At 38.8% G+C, this 17017-nt stretch overlaps 1 protein-coding gene across 50 annotated transcripts in view; it reads left to right on the top strand.

Annotated features, from left to right (window-relative positions):
- TRDN (triadin) overlaps positions 1–17017 on the top strand; it is a 294546-nt gene that overhangs the window by 206931 nt on the left and 70598 nt on the right. For 42 of the 50 annotated variants that reach the window (XM_048491475.1, XM_048491557.1, XM_048491551.1 and 39 more), the window contains 3 exons: positions 10709–10759; positions 14207–14245; positions 16337–16363. In XM_048491475.1, the coding sequence (XP_048347432.1) occupies positions 10709–10759; positions 14207–14245; positions 16337–16363 (117 nt within the window). The remainder of the gene's footprint in view (positions 1–10708; positions 10760–14206; positions 14246–16336; positions 16364–17017) is intronic. The other 8 variants (XM_048491491.1, XM_048491498.1, XM_048491593.1 and 5 more) reach the window with 4 other exon arrangements.

Here is a 17017-nt window from a genome sequence, read left to right on the forward strand (position 1 = left end):
AGCCAATCTTTTTCTTATTCTTATTCTTATTCTTATTCTTATTCTTATTCTTATTCTTATTCTTATTCTTATTCTTATTCTTATTCTTATTCTTATTCTTATTCTTATTCTTTCTTATTCTTTTTCCTTACTTTTCCTTAAAGATGGGTAGGGAAATTTGAATTCAGTTTGGAAACTATCTAGTGTAAGAAAAAACAGTTGTGCTCCTAGAGGAGTAAGGAAAAAGAATACTTTGTACAACAATTATTGGATTGACAAAGGACTGCCGAAATAAAAACTAATCTGGAGGTTTTATAGCCATACCTGACGGTGTACTGACTTACAAAAATCTTTCTTGTATATTTATGATTGTAAGATAATGTTGAAATGTTAGTAACCTAGTGAGTTGGAGTACGCATGGGTGTAATATTTGTGACAGTACCTGTTGTACACCTGCCTTGATTATTATGGTGGTTTTTCAAGATGAGGCATCAACTGCATGGTCTTTTAAAAACTTGCAGTCTGCCATCCAGATGAGCAGCAGCAATGAAAGTACATAGTGAACTCTGACCTTCTGTGAAGCCACCACCTCCTCTGCACCGCTTGGGGGAGGAACTTTCTGTTTAGAAGTCTGAAAGTCTGAATGGGTACAGAGCTGCCTTCAGCAGGGCCTCGAAACTGATGAAAAAGCACCAGTTCCTTGCTCCTCACCTTACAGGAGGAAGACAGTAGAAAGGGCAAGGGCTCAGAGTGTCTTACCAACTCATTTGCCTCTCACTCTGAAGCCACTCCCTCCCACTGAGTAGGCGCACCCCCTACACACACTCATGGACTTGCAGGGGTGTATCTACAAAAAAATAATAACACTCAGGGCAAGGACTAAAATTGTGCCCCCCAACTCCAGCCTGAGGCCTTCTGTTACGCTAGCTCAGGGGTAGGGAACCTGCGGCTCTCCAGATGTTCAGGAACTACAATTCCCATCAGCCTCTGTCAGCATGGCCAATTGGCCATGCTGGTAGGGGCTGATGGGAATTGTAGTTCCTGAACATCTGGAGAGCCGCAGGTTCCCTACCCCTGCGCTAGCTTAACAGTTAAAATGTTTTAAAAATTGTGATGGGGAATAACTTGGCTTGGCAGCGAGAGGCAGGCTAACGGTGGGATATTTAGAACAACTATGCCAGAAAATGACTTGAAACGTTCCACAGAGAATACAGAAGAGACCAAATTGAATTTTAAATATTTTTATAAGTTTTTGGCAAAACATTCACACAGTGAGAAGTAGAGAAGCTTACACACAGTTCCTAAGAGATAAGAAAAGGGTGGAAAGTAGGTTTGGATGATAGATTAGGAAGGGGGTAGCAGAGACTTATACGTTACCTAGGTTCAGCTGAGAAGTTCTTGGAGAAGACAAGGATTCAGAGTGCGAGCGAGCTCCAGTAAGCCTGCAAACTTGCAAGCCTTCCAGCCTCCAAGCGAGCCAGCCTGCCAGCAAGCGAGCATGGAATTTGAGGTGCGCTGTACTTTTATACCCCTTAGTATAGTTTGGGACATGAGCAAAGAAGTTCTCTTCCTGGATTTCTAGGTTTCCATGTTGGGATCGCTGGGTTGAGCTGATTAATAGCTCATCTATTGTTTTCGAAGTACCAGCATATTGGAGCTAATTGTCTCTTGATAAAATCAGGGTTAGCCTTGAGTGGCTTATACAGAGTTTCTTTTAAGAGTCTCTGGCCAGGTATTCATATTTGGCTGAGGCGTGTGTTATTAGGGAAGGATTGATTGTTAAGGAGATGGTTTCTAAAGGCAGAGGAAATGCCAAAATCTGGTATCAGGGAGTTCTCTAGGTCCTTTGTGTTGCAGCAATCTTGCCGTGGTGTGGTAATCAAGATGCATGCCCATGAGGCTTCCAGTCTCTGTTAACTGGAGTAACTCATTCAGTGATTTAATCTTGCAAACAGACCTTTTTGCACATTTTGGCCTGCTTTTGATTTGGACACTCTGCTATATACACACAAATAATGGCTGTTGGCATCTGCCAGTACATATCGCAGGAAAATCATATGAAATCCATATTTCAACAAGACAGGGTATGAAGGGTAGGGCAACACCTCAGACATGCTGGGAATGGCCTCTGAACCTGCAGTCATCCCCCCCCTCCCCGCTTGGGTTTTTACTTGCCTGCTTGCCCACATGGCATCCAAGAACTTTCTTGTTTTTTTCTAGGATGGCATCTCTGCCAGCTCTGCCAGACACATTTCCAGAGCTGCCATCTCTCTCCCCCCCTCCCCATCCTATCCCCAAACACATTTGCTTTTTGTCTTCCATTTGTCAGGCTGCACAAAGGGAGGCCAGCAGCACTGTCTAAATAAATAAGCCTCAAAACGTGCAGAAAGGACAATCTCGCTCTGTGTGCCTTACTGCTGCCACTGCCCCATAGGCAGTGGTGGAATTCAGCAGGTTTGCACCACTTTGGCAGAACCGGTTGTTAAAATGGTGCTTGTAAACAACCAGTTGTTAAATTATTTGAATCTCCCCATTGCCCATAGGACCCTGCTTGCTCCTGGGAGGGAGAGCAGGGGGACTGGGCAAATGTACTCCGCACATGACCCTTGAAAGTGGCACTTGGGCCATCTGTCCCCCCCCACCTGATACACCATTGTGAACGTGCTAAAGCATGAGGCATGTTGATATACTCTCAACATTTCATAAAATAGCAGATATGATCTGTTATTACATATGCCAAGCTGCTTTTGATAAATATATTTTGATTTGTTTTAAAGAAAGAAGTGGGAACTCTTTATTATTAATATATTTATTTTAAACATGTCTAAACTGCCTTTCCACCCAATAGTGGCACCAAGGCAGTGAACATCAAACAGTAAAACATTTCAACTTCTAAAACATTTAAAATAATACACACACACACACACACACACACACACACATATATGTATAATTCAATGAAACATTCAGGTGTGTCACCAAAAGCCAGGGATAAGGTCAATAACAATTATTGGTGGTATGTCAAACACTATTTCAAAGGCTTCATCCACTGGTGGAAGATAATAGCAGAAGAAAACAGGAGACTTTCCTTGGGAAGGGAGTTCCAAAGTTTTGACATTATGAGGAAGAAGGTCTTTTCTCAGGTTGCCACCTGTTTAGCCTCAGATGACAAGGGCATTCAAAGCAGGGCCTCCAAAGATGGGTAAGTTCATACGAGAAAAAGTATGCTGCTCGCAAACCATATAGGGCTTTAAATGTTAATACTAGCACCTTGAATTGGAAATAAGTTGAAAGCCAGTGTAAGTGGAACAAGACTTGACTAATATGGCCACTACATCCTGCTTTAGTCAGTATTCTGGTTACAGGATTCTGTACCAACTGTAGCTTCTGGACAGACTTCAAAGGCAGACCCACACATACACAGCATTTCCATTATCTAATCTAGGTGGCACCAGGCATTCACCATAGTGGCAAGCTCTTTTTTCCAAGAAGGGCATCCCAGGAAGTTCCTTAAATCAGGATGAATTTTGAAAAATATAACTGTCTCGGCCACTACTACCATTAAGAATATTTCGGTCTTTGTCAAAAGACCCTGTAATGTACAATTGCAAAAAAACAACAACAGTATATCAGAACTCACACATACATGCACTTGGAATATTTAATTGTAAATCACAGCTGCTATTGTGTACAATGTTGCTGGTGCATTCAGATTTTATTGCTTCTGGTAATAGCAGATTATTGTGATAAATGATTCATATCAACTGCAAGTGACGCCTTCAAAAATTTCTGTATCTGGTCTCCATAAAGTGTTCCTTGTATTCAGCAGCAGACCCCCATGGCCGAAAGCTGTTCTATGATTAATTTCATCTCAATGTAGTAATTAGCGTGCTTTGAAGTGATTCCTAGAAAACATGCTAATAGAGGTAGTGGATTAACCCAGAAATATTTTTAGCTCAGAGAGCAAAGTATGCATAACCAAGTACAAATGTGTTTCCTCTTGAATTTTTTTCTACACTTTGTATTGCTTTTGATCAACAAAAAGGCATTTAATATGACCATTTCAAAAGGGAATGAGAGACAAGAACAGTGACAAAATGTTCAAGTGTTACCCTCTTGCACTTGCAGTAGATTGCAGGTAGACTCATTTACATGAAACCTCTAGGGCTGCAAAAATATTATTAACTAGCTGCCTGAGAGAAGAAATATTTTTGTTTCACGACAACTAGATGAATAAAATTGGTTGAATCTCTGCTAGAGATTGTGTTGGGCTGTGGAATGAAGAATAAAAATGATGTATAAATGATTGAATAGTTTATATATATGAGAAAATTTGCTATGGTGTAATACTTTTTTTAAAAAAAATCTTACAAATAAGATGTAATTTTGTTACAAGAGCGGAAAAGTAAGGATCATTTCTTTATTATCCTTTTACACTTTACTCCAATTTTACAGCAGCTTGTTCTGATCACCCAAATTATGGTTATTAAAACTGAAGAAGATGCAAATAAGAAAGAGGTGTCACCATTTATAATTCTAAAATGACATGTTTAGACGTCAACTGCCTCTTCCATTCTAAATCAATTCACACTGTTTTTCCAGTTTCACATTCGTTTTTGTGGCTGACAGTTATTTCCTACTTTTCTCATTTTTTTAATCACATGTCTTGAAAAAGCAGAGATTTCACAGGGAATACAATGTCAGCTGTGATCTTAGCTCAGTGTGTTCTTGGCGGCCATGAGCTTTGTAGAAGGGCTGAAAAAGTTTGAATGTCAGATTTCTATATAACAGGCTCAAAGCTGTCGACACGTCAAATAAAGACAACTCTCAAATATATAAAACACAAGCCATCAAGCTGTTCTTGAATCTCCATTTCAGTTAGGATTTCATAAGGAACAAGCAGCCATTCTTTAAAACCTTTTTGAACATGGCATTCGTTCAACAGTAACATTTAAGCCTCTATGCACTAACCTTAGGAAGTGCTCGTAGTGATATGTCTTTATCCACACAAAATTGAAAGCTATATTGGCAATTTTGACCCTTGGAAAGACAGCATAGTTAGTGATTAACATTGTTTGCCATTACATAAACATTCCTGAAGGATCTTTGTGCTTGTGTGGTCCTTCCCCCTTGTTCATTCACACCGATGAATCTCAATTATTAATTAATTCCATGTCTGTGGTAAATCACAGTTATGTCCTAACCACATGAAAAGGTGGTTTCGAATTCTGGTTAAGGAAGAGACTAAACCATATATTGTGGTTTAGAAGTAATAACAAATTGTGATATTGCCCAAAGCAACACCATTTATCGTCATATATGGGGGAAGGGGGGATGAAAAAAGAGAGACACAGGTTTCAAGTAGGGGTCATAGTTTTCAAGAAAAAAAATTGTTATAATTTTGGATCTGGGCTTCCAAGGAGGTGAGATTTTACCATGATTGCTTATTTTTGGATAGGACATTACTGGTTCAGGATTCAAATCTGTTTAATTCTGGAGCCTGGAACCATTATTTTCAATGGAGAATATATATGAAGGTCTGTGGCAGCTGTTTCTAAAGAAAAGTGCACCAAATTTGTAATCAAAAGACCCCTAATTTTCAAGCTTATTAAACAAAATGGTTCAATTTTACAGGTTCCCCATATAGGTGACTCTATGCAGCCATACTTTTTTCTACTGATTCCTAACATGTCAGTCAAGTGGCAGCTTACCAGGATTGCTCCAGCTGATTCCAGCATTTTTATACTTTTAAAGTGACTGACTGTCAATAAAACTTACCTTTCCACTGAGACTCTGCATTTGCCATCCTTACTCATTATGGCCTGTTTCCTTTCCTTCCTATGTGAAAGTGACATTCTTTGCAGACCCCCGCCCCCAGTCCATTCTATTGGTCTGCCAGTATTTCCTATGGGAGATCTTTTGGAGAAGCTGGTATTAAAATGATACCAAAATTTCAACAGAATGCTGCCCATCCTATCAAGAGTTCCCAAGTTTTAAGCAAGAGCTGTTTGACAGTTGAATGCACTACCTATGTGTGTGGTGGAGTCTCCTTTGGAGGTTTTTAAACAGAGGCTGGATGGCCATCTGTCAGGAGTGCTTTGATTATGTGTTCCTGCATTGCAGGATGTTGAACTTTATGGCCCTTGGAGTCTCTTCCAACTTTGTGATTCTATGATAGATGACCAGGATCAGCATTCTGCACTAGCTTGAAGCTTGTCAATACTCTTCAAGGGTAGTCACAAGTAGAGTGCATTTCAGTAGCCTAGTCTGGATGCAAATAAGGCATGGATCACTATGGCTAGATTTGACTGACCCATGCAGCTGATGCATCAGCCAAAGATAGGCAAAAGCACTTCAGATCACAACAGCCAGCTTGTTTTCTAAGGTAATTGCTGTATTCAGTATGATTCCCAAGGTGTGAACCAGTCTTTTCAAGAGAGTATAATCCCATCCTAGACAAAAGAGATCTGAAGTCCCTTGTCTGCTTTTCTACTAACTCAGAGAACCTCAGTGTTCAACTTGGTCACCTTCAACCAGCCCATTACTGACTCTAAGCACAAATTCAGGATATCAACAGCATCACTGGAATTAGGTAGAAAGAAAGGTAGAACTGGGTATCATCTGCATATTGGTGAATCTGCATATCTTGAAATGAACTTTTCAGTGTCTTGTTAGTGCTAAATATTAGCATCCTAGGGTTTATGTTGTAGTGTTAATACTTGTTTCTGCAAAGCATTTCTATTCATAGATCGCTTCCCCCCCCCCCCCACTCCACAGCTTTTTATCCCATTTTTATCCCATTGAATTCGCTCAATGGGCAAATAGCACTTCCAGGGAACTTTTTGGCAGAGAGAAAAAGATTTAACTTACTTCTACCCATTTCTCAGTCTCATCTGAGGTAGAAATGGAAACTGCATTGGGGTTTCATTCAAGGTCTTTCTGTTTTTCATATTAATTGATTCACAGTGGGTTGGATCCAGTGATGCATGAACAGAAATGTAAATACAGCTTAGTTCTGATTGAGCAAGCAATGGGCCATATAGGGGGTGTGGTGGGGACGTTCTGGAGGTGTTCCGGGGTGGGGGCAAGCAATGCTGCGGCAGGGTGCCCACGTGCCCTGGGCACAGTTTCCCCTTGCTCCGCCTCTGAGTGACACTAGATACACCTCAATATATCCTGTACTTGAACAATTACTTCCACTAGCATAAATGCAAATTGGAAAACAATTTATTTTTATTTTTTTATTTATATTTTAGATTTATAGGCCGTCTCTTCCCCGGAGGGCTCGATAATGCTTCACAATAACCCTCGACAATAACCCTAATGCTTCACAAGCTGCCAGTACATTTTTTTTTTGTAAGGGCTCTGGAGCTCATGGAAATCTTCTAATGAACCAACCCAATGCCCTGGAAAAAAAGAAATATATAATTGCAATATATTTCTCATAGCACTGATGCTGAAGTAGAAACCATTTTTAAATTACATGTTTTGTCATTTCTTGATAGTAATATATACTAATATATATTATTACGACTCGAAATTTCTACTTAATTTTCTTCCTGGCTTAATGGCTCTAATCTTATCCTAATGTGGGTATACTTGGACTGTAGCACATGCATAAAGGAATCATTAGAATATATTTCTATGGTATGTTATCCCATCATTCTATCTTTCAAAGTCTGGCAAGAGGCTACAGTTCTTGTAAAGACTTAAGAAACTTGTATTTTGTTTCTTTTTGTGTTTTTGTGAACACACAAAATAAAAAATTCTTTTTGTATTTTGTGTTTTTGTGAACACATTTTAGGAGTGTCATTCTAATATACACTACAGAATTGGAAAATAGTCTGGAGTGGTAGTTCTTACTGGAAATCCTGTAATCCTGTTAGAACTGAATAATAGAAGCTGAGTGTTCCCTCTGTGAAGGAAGGGGGGGAAGACCACTTGCCCTAGACTGCTTCTGTCATACTTATTTTTGCAGTGTTACATGAAGTCAAAAAAAGCTAGTAAACTGTGATGCTGAATAATAATAATAAACCCTAATTAGTGAATAAAGTCAATTAACAAGTGATTCCACTTTTTAACTATAAATACTTCTATGATTTAGCGGAATGTCAATGGGCACATTTTTTATAACTTCTCTCTTCTTTAATAACAGAGATATTCTTCATTTGCAGTTTTCCCAGAACTTTCTGTTTTTGTTACAGAATTCTTTATAGTAATTGCTTTAATTTGTTTTCATTTTAAGAGCCAGCAAAAGCTCCTACAGCTTTTGTAAAAGCAGAAACAAAAGGCAAACAATTAAATTCCTTCATCTTCCTTTACATTCACCTTATTTAATCTACGTTTTTGGTTAAATGTTTTTCATTGCATTATGGCACCATCTGCTGGGTTATGCAGGAGTGTACTCTTTAGCACTGCGACAAGTAGTACATACACAAAGTTGCCTTTTACTGAGTCAGGCCATTGATTCTATACTGCTGAGAATTATTTACTGATCCTGGCAGCAAAGGTGCCTTTCCCAGTCTGTGTTTTTTGGGTTTTTTTTTAAAATGGGAGCAATGTGGGCAGGATTGAAAAAACCCAAACACTGGTTTTCTGGCTCCCTCAGCCCTATGGGGCTGAAACAGCACCCAAAGACAAACCCTCCTTCAGGTGCCCTCTCTCTGTTCCAGGGGAATGCCCAGACCCACCCCCTGGATGCAGGGTCCCCACCCACCAGCCCACCCACCAGTAAAAAGCACTCTGACTATTGGCTATTTCCCTTTCTGCAAGACTGAAGCAAAGCAGTAGTTAGTATTTTGTTGCAAGATAAAACAACTGTTCCCTCTCTATTCCTTGATTTATCTTCTTTTTTAATCTTTTTCTTATTCATTTCTGCTTCCTTCCACCTAATTTCTACCTAATTTTTGCGTCCTGCACTCCATTTATTTTCAAATCTTAGCTTCAACTCTATCACATCTCTATACTGCTTGGCAACAAAATTTACCTAACAGGAGTATCGGTGCCAAACCTTAAATGATATTATGAACATAAATGGAGGGGGGGGGAGTCAGTATTTCACCATAATTTAACATTTCCCTCCCCACGTCCACCCATCATTGTATGGAACATTAATCTGTTTTAGTAGTTATACATGTAGAACAGAAGTTAGAATTCCCAGTTCAAGCACTGAGTTGTTATCATTATTATTGTGTTGGTGGAAGATCTAGTAACCCTTTGTAAAGATTATCTTGCTATATGACAAATGACAGTCTTTTAAATGTCATAAAAATTAGATTTATAACAAGTGGCATACCTGGTCTTTCTCCCCAGTGAGGACCCAAAGTTGTATTGTTCTCCTCTCCCCTATTTTATTTTCTCAACAACCCTGTGACATAGGTCTGGTTGCCCAGAAACTTTCTATGGTGGACTGAGAAATCCAAGAATTGGAGATAGATGACAAGTTGCTTAAAAACTGGTGTCGCAGACCTGCAGGATGTCGCAGACCTGCAGGAACCTGTTCCTTTCCCCTTCTTGTTGGGAAGGGGAGGGAGGTAGGAAGGCCAGTGGTGAGGCTTCTAGTGGCAAGGGACAGGGGCGGAGCGAGGGGAAACTGAGCCCGGGGCACACGCATGCCCTCCATTCCTGCTGTGGTGCTGCCTGCTCCCGCCCCGGAACGCCTCTGGAACACCCCCGCCATGCCCCATCACAGCGTGCACCCAGGGTGTTGTACCCTCCGTTCCCCACTGGCGCTAGATCACTGGCACGGGATGTCAGAGGAGGGCCCCTACCAGTCTATGGTCAATTGCTCTGACTGCTGCCCTAATGGCCACACCATCTGCTGCATCTCCAGAGGAAAGAGAGGTGTGCTGTGGTGGCACCATGACTACTGGATGGTCAGGATGCGCTCCAACCCCCAGTATATAGCCTAGGACAGCTTCCCTTTAGCAATACTGCCCCTTCCCTTGGTAGCCCAGCAGAAAATCATTGCAGACATACATATAAAAACTTTTCTTAGTTCACAGTCTACCTATATCTTTGTTTTACAAAAAAAAGTTCTTTCATTTTTTAATTTGTATTTTCCCTCTGGTAAACCAACATTTGAAACATGTTCTGGTGTTCTATTACAGATTAATGAAAAAATGCTTATATCTGTATACAGTAATTACCGTTTATAATGTAAAACTCTAATGTGATACATTCATAACAAATTATTTTTCTTTCTGAGTTTCCTAAGACACCTGTAGCAGAAAAGTCTGTGGTAGATAAGAGACACTATCTATATCTTCAATTTTGTCTTCAAGTATTTACCAATATTTTGTTTATTGGCTCCTTTGTGTTAGTAAGCTGTTTTTCTGGAAAATAAAGTTATTTTGATATCCACTCAATTCATGTACTTACAGTCAAGTTAACCATTCTGTCTAATGTAATAGTTTTATTCCATTGACAACACTGCAAGCAATTTCTGCAGGCTTCATACACACACACACATTTCTTCATTCATAGTATACAAATCTTTGTTTTATAAAATGAAGATTTTTCATTTTAAACTATGTTTTCCTATGGAAAGATAAACAACAATTCAAATGTGTTCAGAATTTTTTTCTGGCTTCTCTCAGATGAATGAAGACATGCTTCAGAAGAATTATATCTACATTATAAAGCAATTACTATTTACACTGTAAAACTCCATTGTAGATACATATATTGTAAATGAATGGTTTTATCTTCTTTTTTTGTCTTTGTTCAGTTTCCAAGACACCAGTGGCAACTAAGCCAGCAGCAACTAAGCCTGCAGTAGGTACGGGAAGACAGTTATATATTTGAGAATTCGCCTATTGAGTCAAGCATTATCAATAAGTAAGAATTAATATAAACATTGGGGATAAAATGATTCTGCTTCTGAGTACATAATTTGCTACAATAAAAGTGTCAGAAATTTGTGCTGTTATCCTCAGTTAACGTAGACACTTCAAAGTACAATGTCTCTACAATATGTGATTAACTGAAATATTTGTAAGAATTAAATGTTATGCTAGATTCTAATGGAATTACAGTGAGATTCAAAATGAACACTGAATATGTTCAGATAAAGATTTGGCTTTATTTATTTAATATATGTCTTAATGTCTTGAAAATGAATTCTAAAATGAAAAATTAACCATTCATTCATTCATTCATTCATTCATTCATTCATTCATTCATTCATTCTATCTATCTATCTATCTATCTATCTATCTATCTATCTATCTATCTATCTATCTATCTATCTATCTATCTATCTATCTATCTATCTATCTATCTATCTATCTATCTATCTATCTATCTATCTATCTATCTATCTATCTATCTAGATTCGCAGCTTGGAACTTATTAGACAATGAGAAAATGAATAGTGTTCATAAATTAAAAGGGTTTTCCCATGTGCAATTCTGCACAGTGCACAGTGTAACTAATTTTCTATTAACATTTGTTTAAAAGATTTTTGCACTGCAGAGATTTTATGGGAAACGTGCTGTTTTTACACTGTGTACATCAAGCAGTCAATTTGGAAGCTTCTAGAGAGTCTGGTTACCATGGGAACTACATTTCCCATGATTCCTGAATGCCCAGGAAATTGCTGTAGATGCTTGACGCAATTTCTAGGGCCTAACAGATTTCTTATTGTTGTGCCTTCTTTGGGATCTCGCAACTGTTTCCATGTAAGCATGGAAAAAGGTGTGGTGTGTGTATACAGAAGAGATTTAGATACTGCAGAAACTGGCTCAGTCTTCAGTGGGCTAAATGTGTATTTTGGATTATTTAGCTGAATTCCTGATGGATATTTGCTAACATAATGTAGTTCCCCAAAATGCTTATTGATGAGGACCTATCTTTATTTAATAGCTTTGAAGAACTTTCTTTTGAAAATGCGCTTCAAACCATCCTATTAAGCATCTATATGTGCATAAATTGGACAGGCTGTCATAATTATTGGTTGTTAAGGTGGCATGAATCACTCTTCACAACAATAATCCTATGTTAATAAACATGATTCTAAGATAACATTTCTACTTAGCTCAGTAGGGGGAGCAAGATAACTATGAAAAGAAATTGGAAGCAGTTCAGTTCTGTTCATGCCACAAGAACTAATGTTCACAGCTAAAGACATGATGTTGAAATTTTTTTATATTTGCTTGATAATATCAGCTATGTAAAAATACCAGATACATTCCCCTATTATTTAAAAGGATGGATCTGTGCTTAAGAACAAAACTTAATTTTGAGACTGCCACTTGACAGCAAAGCCACCCACATAACTCTGCATGTCAATGTAGATGCTTGTTTGAGTGCAAGTTGTGACATATTGAACTGTAAATCAGAATGCTCTGAATTCAAATTTTGGCTCTGCCATACTAAGTAATATCAGATAAACCACTGTCTCGAAGCATCCCATTGCAATATGGACAACAGTCTTGCAAGACTGTTTTACAAGGTTGTGTTTTAGCCCCTCACCTGTTCAAACTATTCATCAGCAACACCTTCTTACTTATTGACAATCACTGCTCATTTCCCTATTCTAAATTCACAACCCATCCCAGTTTTACTTTACGTGGATGACGCCGTCGTACTTTCCCGTATGAAAATAGGACTAACCCGCCTCCTCAAGGCCTTTGCCAACTACTGCTTACTAAATGCCATGGAAATAAACTATATCAAATCAAAAATACTGGTCGTCACTAAAACCTGGAGACCAAATACCTGGAATCTAAATGGTAACATCATCGAACAGGTCTCCTCCTTCCGCAACCTGGGGGTGACCTTCCATTCCAACCTAAAATGGTCTTCCCACCTAAAGAATATTGAAGCCTCAGCAACCCACGATACTAATGCAATCAGGCAGTTTTATTTTACTAAAGGGGGCAAATATGTTCCATCAGCGCTTAAAATCTTTCCAACCAAATTGCTCCCAAAGATCTTATTCAGCACCCCTGTTTGGATCCAAGCCACCACCCCAAACCTTGAAAAAATTCAAAATTCCTCCACCAAATGTTGGGTCTTCCCAATTTGGTGACACATGCCAGCATTTGTCTCGAACTTGGTTTAAATTTTGTCTCTACCAAGATCTGGATACTCACCTTCAACTATTGACTCCGCATACATTTCAGAGCCAAATCCGACTCTTTATTACAGGCATGAAGTGAGATACTTTTCGCTCCACTTGGGATGAACACATTGTAAATAAAATTAATACACTCGGATTTTCCCTGGATCATTTTGCCAACTCTGACGAACTCTACATTTTTAACACCCTAAAACAGAGAATCTTCAACATTGAGTATCAAATCTCACAGGCTAACAGAGTCTACTCCCCCTTGAGCTATGGCATTCTTCCTTTGAGAGGAACTCTGGCTACTTATTTCACAAACTTAACCTCACCAGAGAAACGCCGTGCCTTCATGTGGTCCCAATTCAACATCTTACCCTCAGCTGTTACCAGAGGAAGATACCTTCGTATTCCTTCCCAGGAACGCCTATGTAACTTCTCTTGGATTCAAACCAAAACTACCCAACACATCCTATTGCATTGTGAATTCCTTGACCCTATACTGCAGCTCAGATATTGTAGAGCAGTGGTTCTCAACCTTCCTAATGCCGCGACCCTTTAATACAGTTCCTCATGTTGCGGTGACCCCCAACCGGAGGTGGGATTCCGGGAGTTCCGAAGGTTCTGTAGAACCTGTTGTTAAAATTTAAAGTATCACTTTTTAATACTTAAAATATTTTATTAAGTATTAATATTTTAATATTTAAAATAAAAAGTGATATTAAAAATATTTTAAATACTTTTTAACAGTCATTATTTGAATCCTACCACCATTGGAACCTGTTGTTAAGATGTTTGAATCCCACCACTGCCCCCAACCCTAACATTTATCCATTTTACAGATGGAGAACACTGATGCAGAGAGTCTTAGGCGACCCCTGTGAAAGGGTCGTTCGACCTCCAAAGGGGTCGTAACCCCCAGGTTGAGAACCACTGTTGTAGAGTCTGAGAAAAGAGTGAGTTTCAAAAATAAGCTTTCTGGCCATAGGGGTTTTGAGGTTTATCACGATCATGTTTCTGTTACTTTGTAGAATAGCACAAGAAGGGAAGCCAATGTGAATTGTTATGCTCATATCTTTAACTAGTTGTTTTTTCTAAACTGTCATACTTTTCAAAACATGTAATAATCAGCCGTTTTTTCCCCTTTGTGTATATTTTTAGTGAAACAACCAAAGAAGGAAGTACCAGTAAAAGCAGCTGGTAAGGGGATGTGTAAAGTTTATTACAGAGCTCACTTTTTCCAGTTTAATGGACTTAATACTCGAGAAATGAGTGTACAATACAACTGATAGTCCAATGTATTAAAATGCAGAAAATGAGTAAGGATGGTGATAGTCTAGGTATACTTTCTCTGACTTTGAAATCCTTTGGCTGCTGGGTCATCTCCAGTGATGTGCAATGAGGTCAGCGGCTGGCGAGGGACTGGGTAGTATCAGAGCCAGACTTAGAACACACACCTTTTGTATTTGTGTATACACACACACCTATAATTTACCTATTATTTACCCAATGGAAATGTTTTTAAAAGTTTCCACCTCTTTGTTGAAATTCCAAGATGAAGCTATGAAAACGTTAAACAGAAAATTAAAATGTATTGTCGAAGGCTTTCACGGCCAGAATCACTGGGGTGTTGTGTGGTTTCCGGGCTGTATGGCCGTGTTCTAGCAGCATTCTCTCCTGACGTTTCACCTGCATCTGTGGCTGGCATCTTCAGATCCTCTGAAGATGCCAGCCACAGAAACCACACAGCCCGGAAACCACACAGCATCCCAGAAAATTAAAAAATGGAAGGGGAAGAAAAACAAGAGAGAAAAGAGATGGGGGGAAAAAGACTTTTTTTTTAAAAAAAGCAAATTAAATCCTATTTAACTTGGAAAGGGAAAAATTAACAACTATGGTATGGAAAAGCAGGTTATTAATCCATGTAGTAAGCAAAAAATGGTGGCTGGGGTGAGGAGAAGCTTTTTTCTACTTCCATATCAACAGCTTTGCCCAGTACAAGGGTTTTTTTTTTTAATTGTGTCCCCAACATGCTCTGACTGAAGATACTTGTGCCCACGGAACTTGCAAAAGGCACAACTGAAGGCTAAGGGTTAAATAAGCTTCTAGCCCCATGTAATGGTCTAGCAAATCCTTAATGATTTGGCCCTAATGTACCTTTGCTCAAGTTTCAAACCTAGATATATTAGGAACTTGCAGCTACATGTTGGGATGTGGCTGAAGGATGTATAGGTTGCTGGGGTACCAAGGACCCCCCCCTTGCTTCTCCCAGTAAACACAACTAGACTCACCTGTCAAAATAAAAGTAAAAAAATGAGGCTGTTTCCTCCCACACTCCCTCGCACTCCAGCTGCACTCACCCAAAGAGAGGTGAGACTGAGCTGGGGCTGTTGCACCTCTCTTCCCTCTTCCTGTTATTCAGTGGTGGAAAACCTCCAAAGGCAGAACAGCTGGTAGCTGCCTGGCCTAAGAATCTTCATTATGGTTTTTTGTGTATATAGTTGACCACCCCTGCTTTTTTCATTAAACCATTTGCAACTGAATGATTTACTGAGGAACCCTTTGGTCAAAGCCTTGGAGGAGAGCACTATGGATTTGTATCAGACTTTCCAGTTTTCTTCATTGGTGGTGTAAATGCTCAGCACCCATACTAAAGATTCCCTGTAGGTGGGGCATCCATCCTCTTGTTCGTAATCTGCTTCTAGTAAAAGCTGCTTCTCAGCGGCAACTTTTGTAATATTCGGAATGAGTCATAATTTCTCCTAATAGAATTTTTTCCCTAAAATACTGATTTTTTGTGTTGTGAAGTAACGCTAGACATCTATACAGCAAAATACATGTGAACTGTATATACCTCAAGCATGTTGTGAAATATTTTCTATAAGAGGGCACTTTGAAAAAAGGTTAGAACTGTAGTAGAACTGTTCACTTTATAATGGAATAGGATTGTAGTCCACTGCATTAGTTATTGTAGGCATCATCCACTGTTATTGCATTGTCCTAGTAATATACCTTCTGTATTCTTCATTGTATGCCTTGCCATAGATAGTTTGTGGCTTGCATTTTCTCTTAGTTTGTAAGCTCAGTCCTATTGCATTGTTCATTGGTTTTCTTTTGCGGTCTGATTGTACTGCTTGATATCCTATAAACCTCCTCGAGAATCAGTGAAAAGGGTAGAAAGATAAATTAAAAAAATTAAAGAGCAATATACCAGCCTGTTTATTGTATACTATACTTTTGGACAAATCTTAGAATTTTACAGCATAGTCTCAATTTTTATTTTGTTTGCAGTAGCTGTAGAAGCCCATAAGCTAAAAGATAGGTTCAAATGTTAATATTTTATATCATAATGGAGATAGGAGTTTATTCTTAAAAGTATCAAAAGGCATAATTCATTTGCCCTTTAATCTTCTCCATGCATTCTTATATGTATCATGTGCCCTGTTCATGAATTACAATGAACACATGTATAATCCATCTCTGTTCACATATTATTTTATTCATTTGGCGCATTTATTAGCATTCTAAGGTGGCTTACAATGTAAATACAACAAAATACATAAAATACACAAAAACCACTAATTGAAATCAATAAGTCAAAATTGATGGTATGCAGTGGACGTAACCAAATGTGAAATAAAACTGTGTCTTCAACTGTCTTCTAAAGCTGATTTAAGAGAAAGCTCTTAAACTGACTGAGGGATGTCCCCAGTCAAAATATATAGATACGCCCTTGGTGCCCCAAATGTCCCAAGTCATAATGTGACTTTATATTTAACAGTCAAAAGTTCAACTGCATCCAACAATTAATCCATTTCATTCTTCATGTTGAAAATGCAAATTTCAGAAAATTTCACACACTCTCAGCCTTACCTAACTCAGGGAATTATTTTGAAAGTAATATGGAGGAGAGGAGAACATGTAAGCACTTTAGAAGAGTGGGAAGAAAAGTGCAGTATAAATACAGTAAAT

This window comes from Sphaerodactylus townsendi, linkage group LG01 (genome assembly GCF_021028975.2).
Source record: "Sphaerodactylus townsendi isolate TG3544 linkage group LG01, MPM_Stown_v2.3, whole genome shotgun sequence".
Classification (NCBI taxonomy): domain Eukaryota; kingdom Metazoa; phylum Chordata; class Lepidosauria; order Squamata; family Sphaerodactylidae; genus Sphaerodactylus; species Sphaerodactylus townsendi.